This window comes from Penicillium diatomitis (assembly GCF_028827545.1).
Source record: "Penicillium diatomitis strain IBT 30728 chromosome Unknown utg000010l_segment0_segment0, whole genome shotgun sequence".
In the NCBI taxonomy this organism is placed as follows: domain Eukaryota; kingdom Fungi; phylum Ascomycota; class Eurotiomycetes; order Eurotiales; family Aspergillaceae; genus Penicillium; species Penicillium diatomitis.
In genome coordinates, this window is record NW_026623182.1 from 414,003 (window position 1) to 429,235 (window position 15,233).

General features: G+C 51.4%; 5 protein-coding genes across 5 annotated transcripts; 2 read left to right on the forward strand and 3 right to left on the reverse strand.

Annotated features, from left to right (window-relative positions):
• Positions 1-784: 784 nt before the first annotated feature.
• On the reverse strand, positions 785-2,660 carry N7539_007169 (putative tRNA-specific adenosine-34 deaminase subunit Tad3; the record flags this gene model as incomplete). The annotated part of the gene is made up of 3 exons (XM_056936770.1): positions 785-2,390; positions 2,446-2,497; positions 2,564-2,660. 3 exons carry the CDS (start codon positions 2,658-2,660, stop codon positions 785-787), a joined length of 1,755 nt encoding a protein of 584 aa, XP_056787569.1.
• A 2,098-nt stretch (positions 2,661-4,758) lies between these two features.
• On the forward strand, positions 4,759-6,833 carry N7539_007170 (uncharacterized protein; the record flags this gene model as incomplete). The annotated part of the gene is made up of 4 exons (XM_056936771.1): positions 4,759-5,462; positions 5,576-5,875; positions 5,971-6,097; positions 6,621-6,833. The coding sequence occupies 4 exons, from the start codon at positions 4,759-4,761 to the stop codon at positions 6,831-6,833; spliced, it is 1,344 nt and encodes a 447-aa protein (XP_056787570.1).
• Positions 6,834-8,178: 1,345 nt separating this feature from the next.
• Positions 8,179-11,046, reverse strand: N7539_007171 (putative C6 transcription factor; the record flags this gene model as incomplete). Its single annotated transcript, XM_056936772.1, has 1 exon — positions 8,179-11,046. One exon carries the CDS (start codon positions 11,044-11,046, stop codon positions 8,179-8,181), a length of 2,868 nt encoding a protein of 955 aa, XP_056787571.1.
• A 751-nt stretch (positions 11,047-11,797) lies between these two features.
• On the reverse strand, positions 11,798-12,671 carry N7539_007172 (uncharacterized protein; the record flags this gene model as incomplete). Its single annotated transcript, XM_056936773.1, has 2 exons — positions 11,798-12,072; positions 12,125-12,671. 2 exons carry the CDS (start codon positions 12,669-12,671, stop codon positions 11,798-11,800), a joined length of 822 nt encoding a protein of 273 aa, XP_056787572.1.
• A 1,238-nt stretch (positions 12,672-13,909) lies between these two features.
• On the forward strand, positions 13,910-15,232 carry N7539_007173 (bZIP transcription factor; the record flags this gene model as incomplete). Its single annotated transcript, XM_056936774.1, has 3 exons — positions 13,910-13,933; positions 14,006-14,377; positions 14,819-15,232. The coding sequence occupies 3 exons, from the start codon at positions 13,910-13,912 to the stop codon at positions 15,230-15,232; spliced, it is 810 nt and encodes a 269-aa protein (XP_056787573.1).
• Between the last annotated feature and the right edge of the window lies 1 nt (position 15,233).

The following is a 15,233-nucleotide window of genomic DNA, read 5'->3' on the forward strand; positions in this document are numbered from 1 at the left end:
TGGGTACTCCGTTTCTTGGACTACATTTTTGGGCCTGGGGCTCGGTTCATGCCTTTTCTTGTTCAATGATGGATCGACCCACTACTTAGCGACTCTAACGGTTCTTGCATTTACGAGGTGAATCAGAAGCCGGCCTTTCTTTCCGATCCACGATACCACCACTCTCCCAAAACTTGGTTTGGATTCTTCACCTGTTGCCCATATTTCTCTTGGAGTGTCACGAGGTGCAGTGTGCAAGAGAGCTTTTGTGATGACGGCAGAAGTTGCCTTTTTCTTACATATCCTTACTGCTTTGTTACAGAAGTTGAACCAGGATTCCCTGGTCTGGCTCGATATTGGAGGAAAAGCGGGGGTAGCTACTGCGACATGGTTCAGAGTCTTTGCCTTTCGTGAATTTGAAATTGATACAGTCACAATGGTGAAGCTTGTTCAACTGCAACCAAGTTGGAGCCTGTTTTGAAATCGAAGCGAACGGAATGTGTTTTGCATTTGATCAGCGACAATGCGTTCGAACTATAATGTTAGTTCTAGTGTAGTTGTGAAAACGCATTGAGCGCATGGCCCAATAAAAGCATGTTTTCGGAAACTGGAGTCTCTCGAATTTACACGAGTTTGAGCTAAAGCATAAGATTCATTTATTTTGGGTAGGCGGATAAGCGGTAAATATGCTCGTCGCTTGATACATCTGCTGGTCAATAATAAGAACTAATAGTACAGGGGTACTCTGTACCTGTATGGTGTTGTGGTCTTTTTCCATGATAGGCATGAGAATTTCGTCGACTCCTCAAGCATGGAAAATAACATCCTCCTGGCTGCCATCTTTGGTCAAAGCTGTGGCTCCTTCGCCCGCCTCGTTAAGCTCAGTCTCGACGAATTCGTAGCCCAGCGCACGCCAATTGAGCTCTTTGCGCCAATGAAGCCCGTAGTACTCGCGGTCCTCACCATGGTGCTCTTCTTTCTCTTCTTTAGAAGCATGCTCATCGCGAGTGGGCCTGACGATGGGCTCGGAGGCAATGCCGCCGCTCGGGAGACGGCCAGTACGAGGATAAATCACGGCACGGAAGCGAGATAGAAGTATGCCCATTGAGCAGCACACGCACGGCTCGTGGGTAAGATAAATATCTAGCCCTGTGCACAGATATCCGCCCTCAGAGCGGGTGCGGATGCGTGAGCCGGGGGATGAAGGTCCGTCTTCGTTGTAGTCGACAGCTGAGCATGAGCCATCTTCGGTGCGGGCCGAGAGATTTTTCTCGCCAGAGGGGGCGGTGGAAGGTGCAGTTGAGCAAGATGAAACCTGTGGCTCGTCTGCCCATCCTGCGCCTGAATCGCCGTGCTTACGCTTTTTGGGCGACAAGTTTGAGGTTGGCCATTGATCTGGCTCTGGGCCCTGGGTGAGTCTGCTGGTTTCGTTGAGGAAGTAGGACTCAAGTGGGCTGAGCTGATTAGACAGCTGTGGGTCTGTCAACACCACAGGAAGTGCTGGTTCCGGTGTCTCAGCTAATTCTTCATCTTGTTGGCGGCGTCGGCGGGCAATAAACTCCGCTGCGCGCATCAAGGCATGCAAATCCGGCCCTCCTTCAGTGTCGGGGTTGTAGCCGGATGTTGTTTGGGAGGTCTCGTCGCCTAGAGTTTTGTTTGTTTCACTGAATTTGTGGGCGGCTTCTGGGCGAGCATATCGGACATCGCCAGCAACAGCAACCACAGCGTCCATCCAGTGCTCGGTTGGATCACTGTCTTTGTCCCATGCTATGCTCTCAAGCTCGCTTTCGATGGCCGGATCCACGACAACGGCGCCTACAGCCCGACCGCGACCGGACGTGTGAGCTTCTTCGGCGACTTTGCGCGCTAGTGCCAAGAAGTGACCTGCTCTTGGCTCGATGGCTTCGCGGGTGCGACTCAATATCTGTGGGGGAGGCGAGACATTCGAGCGGGGTGCAGCAGGATTGAACACCACGGGCCACATTGTCTTCGTCCATTGGTCGGCTTGTGAGATGTTGAAAGGCGGGTAAATAGGAACTCGCGTCTTAACAAGACTGATTTGAGGAATCTGGGGTTCGGGGGAGGTCGAGCTTGTGGAAGCTTGAGCTGCCGAGGGCGAATCGGACAGTGCAGCTTCGGGTTGTAAAGTAGCCAGATCAGGACGAGGGGGCGTTGAAGAGTTACGGCGGCGAGGTTGCGGAGCAAATTGCGCGAGCAGCTTTCGCAGAGCTTCTGCGTCAGGTAAAGGGGGTGGGATCATGACGAACAAAGTCTGGCCATCATGCAAGTCTGGAGGGCTCACAGCCTCGATAGCGGCAAGCAGTTCCTGCGGGATCATGTTGCGCTTTGCGAATCGGCGCAGATGGCTCATCGGAAGGCTCTCATCGCGGGGAAAAGCGGAGTCGAGAGCTCTGTTGCGTGTCAGACAATCTCGCGGCAGTTGTCATGGCTTTTGTTTGGACTGACTTGATGACTTTTGAAGCGGACTTGACATTGATCTCCGCAATGAACGCATCAGCTGGCACGGGGAAATTAGCACAGTGACATCTTGCGAATGAACAGAATACGACTTTGCAAGTCTCACCAAAGTCTTCTATAGGTCGAGTCTCTTGTACGGTCTTGATCGCCACCACGCTGCCTTTGAGAGGCTCGATCGCCTTGACAATCTCCGCTGCGTGCATGGCGAATGACGCGCGCTCGGTCGCTCTGAGCGGGCGGAGTCGCAAGGCCTAGAAATAGCACAAAAGGCACATGCGCAGACCTTCACTTCAGCGCATGATTTGGGCGATAATGGAAATACTTCGAAGACGTGGATGATGCCAGTCTCGCCAGTCGCATGCTGCCTACACAAACGTTGGAGATGCGGGACTCCAGCACCGATCGATGCCCTACACCCCACACCCTAAGCCCTACCTTCCCGTTCGAGCAGTGCATACCCCTCCTTGCAGATACTTGATAACGGGCTTCGTGAGGCCGAAGTGAAGCAGGCAAGTCCAAACAATGTGGCCACACCATGTGACTGATGGTTAAAATGTGCTGTGGGCATTGAATCAAACGATCATATGAAAGATCGAAGCGCAAACAGAATATGATGGGTCATCTAATTAAATTTTTGTACACTTTCTGTCAAGTTCGGTTGTATAGTGTAATGGTCATCACTCCAGATTCTGATTCTGGCAATCCCGGTTCGATCCCGGGTACGACCTCTTTGTTTTCGTTTTTCTTTTTGTCCCAGGGTGTCTCTATGTTTTGACTTCACTTCTCTTCGAGATTTGGCTGGTATGTCCCTCAGGCGGAAAATTGAACGAGAGTCCTCTTGTTACACCATCAAGTACAGCAATAACCTGAGACTTGCCGAGATGACGCATCGGCAATGCCACGTGCCGTATGGTAGTTTCGGGCTCGGGCTCGGGCCCGGGTTCGGCTTGGGGCTGATAGCCATGGCTCTAGGAGCGACTAGCGTCTCTGGAGTCTTTGTTTTGTTCATGGAATTTTTGTTGATTCATAGTATCAAAATTTGCCGTTAATCCCATTAATTGGTTGTGTAGTGTAATGGTCATCACTCCAGATTCTGATTCTGGCAATCCCGGTTCGATCCCGGGCACGACCTTTTTGCCTCTACTGGTGACGGCCTCCTCCATCGGCTCTGTTCTCTTTTTGAGCCCCTCCATCAATTGTCCCTACCCTGACAGGCACAGAATCATCCTGCGTGTAATAGAATACATGCAAATCAACCCTGTCATCCTCAGTACCCCTATCTGTAGATTGTAGCCAACCTGGAGGGCACCACAACGACCAACATCGCTTCGTCTCCTGCCAGATGGACAGACACGCGTCCTACAGAGTCCACAAATCGCACAGCAATCTCATAGTCTTTCCTGTAGAGTTACTAGACAGGCATTCAGAATAGTGTAGTTTATGGCATCCATCGTGTAATGTACCACGCCATGGCGGAGAGGCTTGTTTCAGTCAAGTACACACTGATGACACTCAGCTTGGATCCAATGTTAACCCCCTAACCCTACTGCCTGCCCCTTTTGATCGAGCTTTCAGACTCTATTCAAAGAGGTTCTTCCAAATTTAGCCTCTCGATACTCCATCCATTTATGGGTGCACTTATGTACGATATGTTGACATGATTGTCGAATAAAATGAGCCATATCGTGGTCCATGACCTAAAATCATCTGCTCGATGCCCCAGAGTCGCAAGTACCTTATATATGTATCAGAAATATCTTCAAACCCTGAAGTCATGAAGTCGGCTAAATGACCTGTGCCAGAATACAAAATTTGTAGGCAAAACCGAGCTCTGGTAAGAATGGGGGTTAACGATTTTACTTTTCTAGAAGGTGCGACATGTTGAAGTTGGAAGGTTCCTTTACTTTCATTTTGGAGCATCAGGGAGAAACCATTCAAAAGGTATATTTTGTACGCCTCTTAGTTTGTGTAGGTTTAAAAGATGAGGTGATAATCGCAATCTTGTAGTCGTCGAGCAAAAGCATGCATCAGATTATTTACTACCGGACATTGATCGTGTTGGCTTGCAGGTTTGGCGCCGCGATTGCGACGGAAGCTCTGAGAGACCAGAGATAAGTATGCACTGTGCACTGTATCCAGTTACCAGAAGACGCCATATCACCATCGAGTAGCCTACTATTGGCATCACACTATTACATTCTTGAAGTAGTCAATCGTCCTCGGGTGGAGGTCCGTGTCAATTGCACCTGGAGGCTGGGTGACCTGGCAGCCCACTGGGGGCTCCACCTTTAACCATCTCGGATGCCCCGTCTCGGAGCTGCGGCGCCAGCTGGTGGGTGTGCGGCCCCTCCCGTAAGGCTGTCTGCTTCACCGAACGAGGTCGTGACTGACGTGGAGAAACGTGTCTGTGCAGCAGTGCCCACGTCGAACCGGTCCGCCGTCGGCTTTACCAAACCTCCTACTGACATTATCCCGAGGAGAGCTGGCCTCTTGGACGAATTCACGTCATCGATCCCCCAACCCACCTCGTCTTTCACAAAACAGCATCTCAGTCACTCCTTCTTCTCTCTTCCAGATTTGCAATTCTTCAATTCACTGGACTTTCATAACCCTCCTTTCGTGATGAAGTGGTTCATTTCCGCTACCGGCTCACTCCTTCTCCTCGCCGGATCTGCCGCATCAGCTTTCGCGGCGGCTGCCTCGGACAAAAGCGCCCATCACAGCGAGACCAAACCATGTGTGGCTCGGTCGCCAACGAGCGGTCTCTTCTTCGACCTCAATGCCATCTCTCTTACACCCCCGGAATCCAAAAACGGCCAGAAGACCGTCAAGGATGCGCGGGAGGAAAGCTGGCACGCCCGCGGGCACGACTACCCCGCGAATTTCACCATCAATATCTGTGCGCCTGTCGTGGAGAGGGTCAAGGACGTCGTCGGAGTCGACTCGGCGCGATGGAAGAATGTTAGCGCGTTCTATGAGCAAGCCGGCAAGATCTATTCAATAGGGTAAGCCATGGTGCTATGGTGATCACTTACACCTTTCCCTCTCCGTGTCGCGGCTTGCGCTTTCCTTCGCGCGCAATTGGATCACTGATCTCCTATTGTGGTATTTTTGACAGTGAACAAGCATCTGAGCCCTTCTTCCGCGGTCGCAAACTTGTCCTCAATTACACCAATGGCTCCCCTTGTTCCGATGACGTGAAATCGGCCGGCAAGAATGCATCGATGCGCACCAAGTCTACCATTATGTCCTTCCTCTGTGATCGCGATGCGCCCGCGAATCAGGCCACGCCGTCCTTTGTGGGCACTATGGACTCTTGCACATACTTCTTCGAGGTTCGCAGCTCGGCCGCCTGTGGTGGAGTTGCTGCGGACCCGAGCGCTGGCGGGCTTGGACCGGGCGGTGTTTTCGGTGTCATGTAAGTGACCATCAAAACCTTGTCCTTCCAGTCACCGAGTGGGTCGGCGGGGAGAAGGGACTCCTCTGTGTATTGACTGATAATTTTGTCCCCAGTGTGCTCATTGCCGTGGCGGCATATATGATCGGTGGCTGTGCATACCAGCGGACTGTCATGCACCAGCGCGGGTGGCGTCAGTGTCCGAACTTCAGCCTTTGGGCGGGGATGGTTGATTTTATCAAGGTATGTCTCCTGGCTTTGGTACCATGCCGGTCTCGTCGGGGGTGTCGAAATGGCGGTGCGACTTCGCACGTATACGGAGACTCGAGCGCATCTGGATTGCCTACATCGCGATTGGATTAGGGTGGCTTCAGCTGGTCTGAAGTACACTTCGCATCTGCACTTGTCGAGCTTCATTTCTATATTGTCTTCCCATTGTCTTTCATGTCCATTCCTGTCGCCTTTCTCATCTGTATTCAACCACGTCGGAGCGAGGTCCGGTGGGAGTAGGCCACGGTGCGATTGACTCGCCGGCGGCCTCTCCGTTCCTGTACTAAAGTTCTGTATTGCGATGAGCTTGCGAGCTCTCCTACTGTCTCTTGGTGTCATGTATTTGCCCTCTTCTTTTCACGGCCATTGTTGACTGCATGTTTGTCCCCCGCCACTTCGATGTTCCCGTCCTTCTTGTTGGCGCCGTGGGCTTCGCTCGTACACAACCACTCAGCTTCGTGAATCGTAACGGTCACGCTAATGTGTGGCATGTTAGGACATGTTTGTCATCCTCTTCTCCTCCCTTGGCAGATGTCTGCGACTCAACCGATCTTCCTCCAGCGGCGACTACTCCCGTGCCAGCGGTGACGGCCGCAGCGGAATCATGGGCGCATTTGGTGGGCGAGGGTCTGCTGGCTCTGGTAGTCGTCGTGACGTTGATGCCGAGAATCGACTTATAGACCAACTCGATGAAGAGTGGGAGGATTAGTGTCATGATGTTGTATTTCTCTTTGCGTCTGGTGTTTTTACGTGCTTGAATAGACTGGTTGCTATTATATAATTCTTCGCCACAAGTGATCGCGATGTCTTGAGATGTTCTCGCAGGTCACTTGGTAGGGAGGTCAGGCGGCAAGCCCGAGGGACATTAGACAAACAAAGTAGTTTTACTCCAACTTCGCACACAGCAGTACGGGCTGGTTTGAGGAGCCTGCCATCTGATAAAATCCTATCGGTTCTGATGTCCATCCATCGTCAATAATGCCATTGGAAGCTAGACACCCCCATATTAGGTACTCGCCTGTCCTTGTTTTCGACGAGCGTCCAAGAGCTTGCCGGGGAGCCTGGTGGTCCCGTCCACTTCGTGATGATATTCAGAAACGTCAAAAGTATATATCCGCAACATCTATCGATCAGCCTCGAAAGCTAGCCCAAGTCGGACAGGTCGTCAAGCTACAAGAATTTCCCCGTAGCACAAAGACTCGAACCACGTCAAATCTCGACACACTTAATGCACCAAGAAATACATAATAATACTCAGCCCATGGACTCGGTCAATGACAAACTGACCCCCGAGGTAGCGCTCGAGGTCACTCCATAGCGTCGATGACCCGCCAGGGTGTGTGCCGGCCAAAAGCGCCGAGCGACGAACTTGGAAATAATGGTCATAACGTCAAAATAAAGGTTATATGACATGAACCAGCATCATTGGTCTAGTGGTAGAATTCGTCGTTGCCATCGACGAGGCCCGTGTTCGATTCACGGATGATGCAAAGAACATTCTTTTTGCTTCCTAGACTTCCTACCATACAGAATGAAAGGTCCTTCGGGTTCGCGGAGACGAAATGCAAACGAGGAGAGCGCCTGTGTTAATAACCTTTTTGCCTAGTAGGAGCATGAGAGATCCCAGGAACAGGCGGAAGACGCAGAGAGACCTAAGTCGGGGAGAGACTATAAAATCAACAAGGCCGCAGTGTTGGATGATAAGGCACGAAGGGTGGGTATGACGACTCGTTTCTTGGCTTATCCAGTTTTTGACGCAGCAATTGTTAGGTATGTAGGTAGCCGCCAGCCCCAGAAGATTCTCATGTTGCTACGCCACGCTATTAGTGTTACGGGGAAGGGCCTCAGCACAAGTTCGAGCGCGCGGAAAAGTTCCACTGTTGGGCATTTGAAGTTGGAGAAATGAAGGTCGATAATTTGTACAATAAAAAGAGGCTCTTCCTGGCAACTCTTTTGTAGGGTATATTCCCTGCGATGACAGCATTACAAGACATTCAGTTTCGGCAATAGGAACTCGCAGTGGAGAGGATATCTAGAAGCGACAGCCCCGGGAATCATCGTCGTGAATCCGATCTTGTGGACCTTCCTAAACACAGACCAAACCCATCCATTGAAACGTCTACGCTCCCCAACCCGGGAAAATCGCTACCAGGCCCAGGGGCGGCGGCAGTGTCCCCCACAGATTGCGGTGGACCACCACCCAGAGGATCAAGGTTAAAAGGCAAGAACCATGCACTGGGCTGATAGTACTCGCCCGTCCCCGAGGGTGCACCGGGATCAAGGTGCCCCGTGAAAAGGTGTTGATCAGGCGCCTGAGTCTCGAATTTACCCATTGGTGGTGGAGGTGGTATCGCCGGGTTGCTTGAAGTGACAAAATTGGCTGGATCGAAATCGGCAAAGGAGCCGTAAACGAATTGCCGATCCAACTGCGGCAGCTGGTCTGGCGGAATGCTAAAGTCAAAGGGTGGTTGACCAAAGGACATAGTGGCATCAGGCGGGAAAAGAGAGGGCTGAGGAAAAGTGCTTGCTGGTACGTTAGCCGTGTTACCGCTCAGGGGTAGATCCAGAGATTGGGATGGCGACTGCTCCATATTTGAGTTCGAGGTGCCATCGGAGAATCTGCTATTCTTGCGTGGACGAGAGCGACGAGGAATACTGGGTCGCGGTGTCGGGGAAAGGCTGGCAAAGAAATCCTCCACACTCTGAAGATCGGGCTTCTGACCCATGACTGCATCCTCACCCGACTCCTTTTGCCGTGTACCGGGATCTTCCCAGTGGACTCTCGACACGCCGTGAGGATATTTGTCAAACCAGTCTCCGTACTGAAACATGGGAGCCAGGGAGCTACCGTCTTGAGCCGACCCAGATCCTCTAATAGCAGCGTCGGCGAATTGCCGATACCGATCTTTTGCACTTTCCACCATGTAGTGGAACATGCCCCAGTACTTCTTCATTTTGTTGAGATAGCGATACGTATGGCGCAAATTCTCCTTGGATCGAGCCTCTAATTGCGCATTTTTTGAGAAAATTCCCCAGATATGAACCGTGCTGGCCGTATAGGCGCAGTACCCAGCAAAAGGCACAGTGAGTGGATAGGCAGATGCCCGATCGAAGAGCACTGAGATGTGATGGGCCGCTTCCACAGCAGCTCGACCAGCGTTGCTCAGGAATGGTTTGGGCATGCCGCGGGGCGGACGGCCGCCGGGAGCCAGAGGGATAGCGAATTGGTTCAAGAACAGCATATTCTGGTGAGTGATAATGTGAAGGAAGATGAATTGATTTGCGATCTTTTCAGCGGCATGAATCTGAAGGTTCTCGTAGTTGAATGCTAGGACGCCGGGAAGTGAAGCCGAAAACTCCTCGATTTGCCGTTTCAATTGCATATATACCGAACTCGGATGCCACAAGGGATGAGGATCTTTTCTTTTCCCGCCAAGGTTCAGATAATCAACGATGCGACCCCAAATGACGATGGCTCGGATGATATAGGCTGATACGCCCATGTTCTCTCTGGCGTTGGATATTTGCCCAGAATCGTCGGGGACTGGATTCAGCACCTCCCCATCCAAATCTTCCGTCGGCCCTGGAATCTCCATCTGGAAATGTGACTCCTTTATTGGCAGCTGAATCTGCAGAAATCTGTCATTGCCGATCGGCGGCCGCTGGCTGCCTGAAGAATTGTATCGGTCCATCAAATAGCAAGCCCACATGGTACGCCGTCGAATCTCGCGATCCGTGAAACTCAATTGCGAGCCGGCACCGTTGCCTTTACCCAAAAGTGGATCACTCTCGAGCTCTTGATGTAGTTGAAGTGCATATGCCATCCTCAATGCCTGACCTCCAAAGGACCAGCTTCGTCCACCATGGCACGTGCCGAACTCATGGAGCCCGAGAAGAAGGAAAACAGTGAGAATGGTGATGTTCGGCTCGTCATGTCTGCTCAAAGCAATGACAGCAGCGGGATTGGCCCAGTTTTCACCTCGAAGGAAAGGCGGATCGGAGTTCAGCTGCGGATGCGTGGAAAACCGCGCCGAGACAGCGCAGACGGCCAGAATGAGGACAGGAGGGACCGAGCCGGCCTTCAGACGACGCATGAAGCTGGGTTTGTGAAGCAGAAGATATGATTGTCCGTAGACGCAGTCGAAGAAGACCTCTGCCAAATGTTCCTGGATCTCCAAAGAAGGTAGGTACTCGGCCCCTTCCGTCAAAAGCCCGGTGCCATCGTTGGATTTCGCTTCTCGGTTCATTGGGAACGTCTCATGCAACGGGCGGCGGTCTTCTTGCGCCCAGCTCTCGATTTCAACTGCAAAAGCCTCATCCGCACTTCTTTTTTTCTGAGCCTTGGAGGTTGGGGCTTGCGCAGAAGGCTTGACAACCGACCGCCCAATTGAATGCATGTCTCTGGTCTCATCCTTTGGGATCGTCTTGATCACGCGGTCTTCCATTCGTTTCAACCGTTTGTCCAGCATCGCCATATAGTCTGTCCGCGGAGCCGCCTTTCTCGTGGTCACTTTATAAACGCATGGTATCCGGGAGCGGGTGCAGTGCTTGCATGCCGGCTTTTCGCCGGAGCATCGAATCTTTTTCCGACGACAGGCTATACAGGCCAGCGGTAATCGTTTTCTCTCTTTGCCCGCCTTTGTTTTCATTTCGCTCCATGCTGGCCTACCATCCTTATCGAGAGGCGCCGAGTCGTGGCCATCGCCTGCTCCTTCTCGTGTATTCTCCTCGCCGTGGGGGTCGAGTCCATCGTGGTCAGCCGCCGCGGCGGGGTCGTGCAACTGTGTACTACCATGGCCGCGGGAGCTTGCATGGCTTTGTGTTTCGAAATCGTCTGGACCAAGAATGGAATCCTCTCTGCCTAAGCTAGGCCTTGAACCCGCGGCTCTCAACGGCGAGTCAGCGGACTCGGGAGGAATCATGACGGGTGCGGATACCGCAGGACCCGGCCCTGGAGCATCATTCGGTGCTGTCGACGTGACTCGGTTACTTGAAACAACGTCGCGAAACTAAGCGCGTGCTGTACTAACAATCTCGCTTTGAATGTCAGCTCGCTCCCAAGGTGAGGTCGTGAGTGATTGCGCGCGCAGAAGGAAATTGGCACGGACAATTGAAAGCTAGCGCGGAGGAGAAGTGAGGAGAACTGAGAACGTTGCGAGTCCAGTATGGGGAAACGGCGGATGGCGGCTTGGCATTCTATCTGCCGGTCGCACGTCACTCTCGCACTACGAACCTCTCCATTCCAGTCAACTCCAAGAAACATGGGCTTTACTGATAACATATTTTAAGTAGCTATTGCTTCAAGTGAGAAAACATGCAGGATTAAATTTCATTCTAGGCAGGATGGAATCTTCCAGGCCACCGATTACAGTGGGGAAACGACCAGACGTTGCCTGCTGCCATGTATTCATACAATATTTAGGCCTTACAACTAACAGTAGTATAAGCTTCGAGGTCACTAGGTGGATTTACCCCTTCAGGCAAAGTATCAAGTGAACTGCATACCTTGTGAAGCTTTGCACCAGGACTTTCAGATTCCTCGAGTCAGTAAAAAGCCCAAGGAATCAGCAATCGAGAGATCGAGTCAATGTCACTCGTACCCAAGACATAAGAATAGTAAAGGCTTTCCAGCTGTTGACATCCACGTCCAATAAGAACGGACAAGAGTTGTCTTTAGGAAGACTTGGTTCGCCCTGGCCATTGTGGTGGAGCCTGTTCAAGGGCACTCAGTATCTCTTCGCCAAGAACAACGACGCTGTAGGCTGGGAAAACAATCCAAAGACCACTAGAATATAGAACCTGGTCAGAAAAGGGAGTCCCGAAGAGGATAGCAGTTGTCATAGATTGGAACCAGCGATAGTCATACTTTGGAATGATCCACAAGAAAATGGTGTCCCATGCCGTGTTGTGTCCGATATTGGCAAAGTCTGAGAAATACTCATTGAGCACTATACCAAAGTCAGCATCACATTCCTCCGAGGTCAAGTGTTATAAGCCCACAGTAAAGCATGGTCTTGCTCAAAGTCATGACCGATGCCATGAAAGCAACGAGAAGTGCCACGGCACCAGTCCTTCCAGCGACGACCTTCTCTCCAGTCAAGAGCCAGAGTAGACCCTTGGTGGTTTTCTTGTTTCCTCGGCTGGCCGCGACCGTTGCACCATGACGGTAGACAACCGAAAGATAGTAGAGATAGCCCAAGGTCTCTATCACATTCATCATGCCTTGTGCAGCCGTAAAGCCATTTCGCGCGTTCCATGCAGGCCAGCCATAAACGTAGTCCACTGATCCATAGAGCGCGTATGGCTTCCAGAAGGGTGAGTGCAGGCTTCCTCCCGGCATGCTATGCGGTCGCAACAGAATATAGCCAGTATCCCAGATCACCAGAGGAACTGATATGACAAGCCAGATGGTCAGCGCGACCGATGGTGTATGGACCCATTTTCGCGCCGTTCCGTCGGTGGTTGGCGCCGGCGACGACTTGGCAAATTGTTTGGCAGCGTCCTCCGGAGAAGGAAATTCGCTGGGATGCTGTCGGGTTGAGACCATGATGGCTAAGTGGGCTCCTGACAGGACTGAAATTATCTGAGTCGTAGAGTCTGAAGTAGAGACACGCGATCGTAGTCGGTGAAGAGCGGCCGGAGATGACAGATCGCAAAATGCCCACGGTGCTGTTGCGGGAAGTCTCAAGTAGGTTACTCTTCTAAAGGTGGGTGTAAGAAACTGCGCGACCTAGTTGAGGCACACACTTTGTGAGAAATGGAACAAAACAACTTGCCTAGCCTAAAAGAAAGGCTATGTTGTCTTAACTCGTGATAACAGCTTCTTATGGTTGGAGAAGTATGAAGCCAGTGCAACAGGCAACTTACCTATGACGTTGGTGCTTGCTAATATGCGGGGAACTTCAAATCTCAGATCGAGAAAGTTGTAGAGCGATGCATCATCTTGATTGGTTGGACATCCACCTTATTACTGCATGAACTCACCTCCCCGTTAAGACTGGGTTTAAAGTTCTTCTCACCTACATTAGCTTCATCTGACGATGTTACCGCTTTGTAGTAATGTTACTAAGATTGTAAGCTTGAAGTTGATCTCCCGCCTTTCCATCGTTGCTGCATTACAGCACCCGAGAACATTCTGTCGGGAAATTCGCAGAGCTCCTACATAGATAAGGTTAATATACATGCCAGGTCTACTTCATACAATCTTTTTCCGAGACTCGCCATGGTTCTTGCACCGTCTCTCGGTCTTTCACATGGTACATCTACGTACTCGTAGTACGTACTAAGCGAGTAGAATCATCGCCTTCCGTGGCGGGAGTAGATCTGACCTAGCCCCAACTAGAACAATGTTTTTTTTTGAAGAGAATATCTATAGCCAGCATTCCGGCGAGGACGGGATGAACCCACCGGGAACGATGAGGCCGCCGACAAGCCCAAGGCCCCTTGCACGCTGTTCTCTCTACAGCTTTGTACTTGTTGGGCCGGCTTTAAAATGCATGGAAGCAAGAGGACTGTTGTCTTGTCATAGAGACCCTCATAATTGTCTGGACGAGCTAGGCCTGAATGAAGTTAGCTCCCTTGCACGTGAAGGTCTAGACACCAAAAATTTCAGGCGTGGAGGCCGTGGTCACATGATTTTTCAGCCACCTGGAAGTTGGAACAGGCTTCCCAGTTCCGATCGTTGAAGAAGAAGATCTCAGTACTGAAAACGCTATGACTCGACATCACTGAATTCCAAAAGCTCGAATCTGACAGTCCAGGCTCATACCTGCAGAACGAGCCGCCATGGACGTTGAAAGCAGCCAGAAGGTGCGTCGCCTACTCATGGTCATTCATTCGCCTAGGCGATGCTCAAGGCTTAGAGTCTAATTATTGCTGAAGAATGTCGACCGCCTAGCGCGAATCCGCGAAAATCAACGTAAAAGTCGGGCACGAAAGCAGGAATACGTGCGAGAGTTGGAACAGCGCCTGTTATCGTACAAGAATGATGCGCAACAGAAGGACATCCAGCATCGCCTGGCTACCCAGAAATTGGAGGCAGAAAACCGCCAACTGAAGGCGCTGCTCGGATCCCTCGGAATCTCAGCTGAATCGATTCAGCAATACCTTCAGCTTGCGCATCGAGGTATGGCTTTCAATCAGAAAGTTGCCATTCCCGCGATGCAGAGACCGACAGAACCGAGAGCTCCTTCACCGTCGGGGTTGTCAGAGACCGATCGACGAATTGATTCCAAGCGCACCAGTGTGTCGAATGTCTCTAGTGCATCAAGTACCCCAAGGCACAGCTCTTATTCTACCACGATATATACGGCTGTACCTGATGACCAGCCAAAATCCGGTTGCATGACTCCCGTCTCTACTGCTTGCGCGCCTTCAAGCTGCGCGCCCTCAAGCTGCGCTCCTGCTAGCTGCGCTCCTATTAGCTGCGCTTCCAGCAGTTGCGAGCCTACGAGATCCGATTATCAAAAAACTCTGCGCTCGCAAGAGCCGTTCCAGGGCCCAGTAGTTTTACAACAGACACACCATCTGCAACCGCAAAAACAACAACAACAACAACAACAACAACAACAACAACAACAACAACAACAACAACAACAACAACAACAACAACAACAACAACAACAACAACAACAACAACAACAACAACAACAACAACAACAACAACAACAACAACAACAACAACAACAACAACAGCAGCAGCAGCAGCAGCCATATCCATACCCGCAAGCAGCCGAATCACAACTAGAGCCGCCTTCGCAACAAGAGCAGCAGTCACAGCAAGAGACGCAATTGCGACCTCTGCTTCTGCAAAAGCAGCCCGAGGGCCTGTCACATCCAGCAGAGCAGCAGCGGAAGGAAAACAATCCATCTTTCTGCCAATGCGGCCCCGGAGATGATTTGCCCGCGGGCGAGGGTGACTTGCTCAATACGACTCTGTGCGGTATGGCCGAGGAGCTCATCAACCAGTACAATACAGTTGGTATTGACATTGACGAGATTCGCAAGATGCTCTGGGCTGGCTTCAAAGCCGGAGCAACAGGAGATGGCTGCCGTGTAGAAAATCAAGTGCTCTTTCAGGTTTTGGACGAAATCAGCAACGGCATATGAT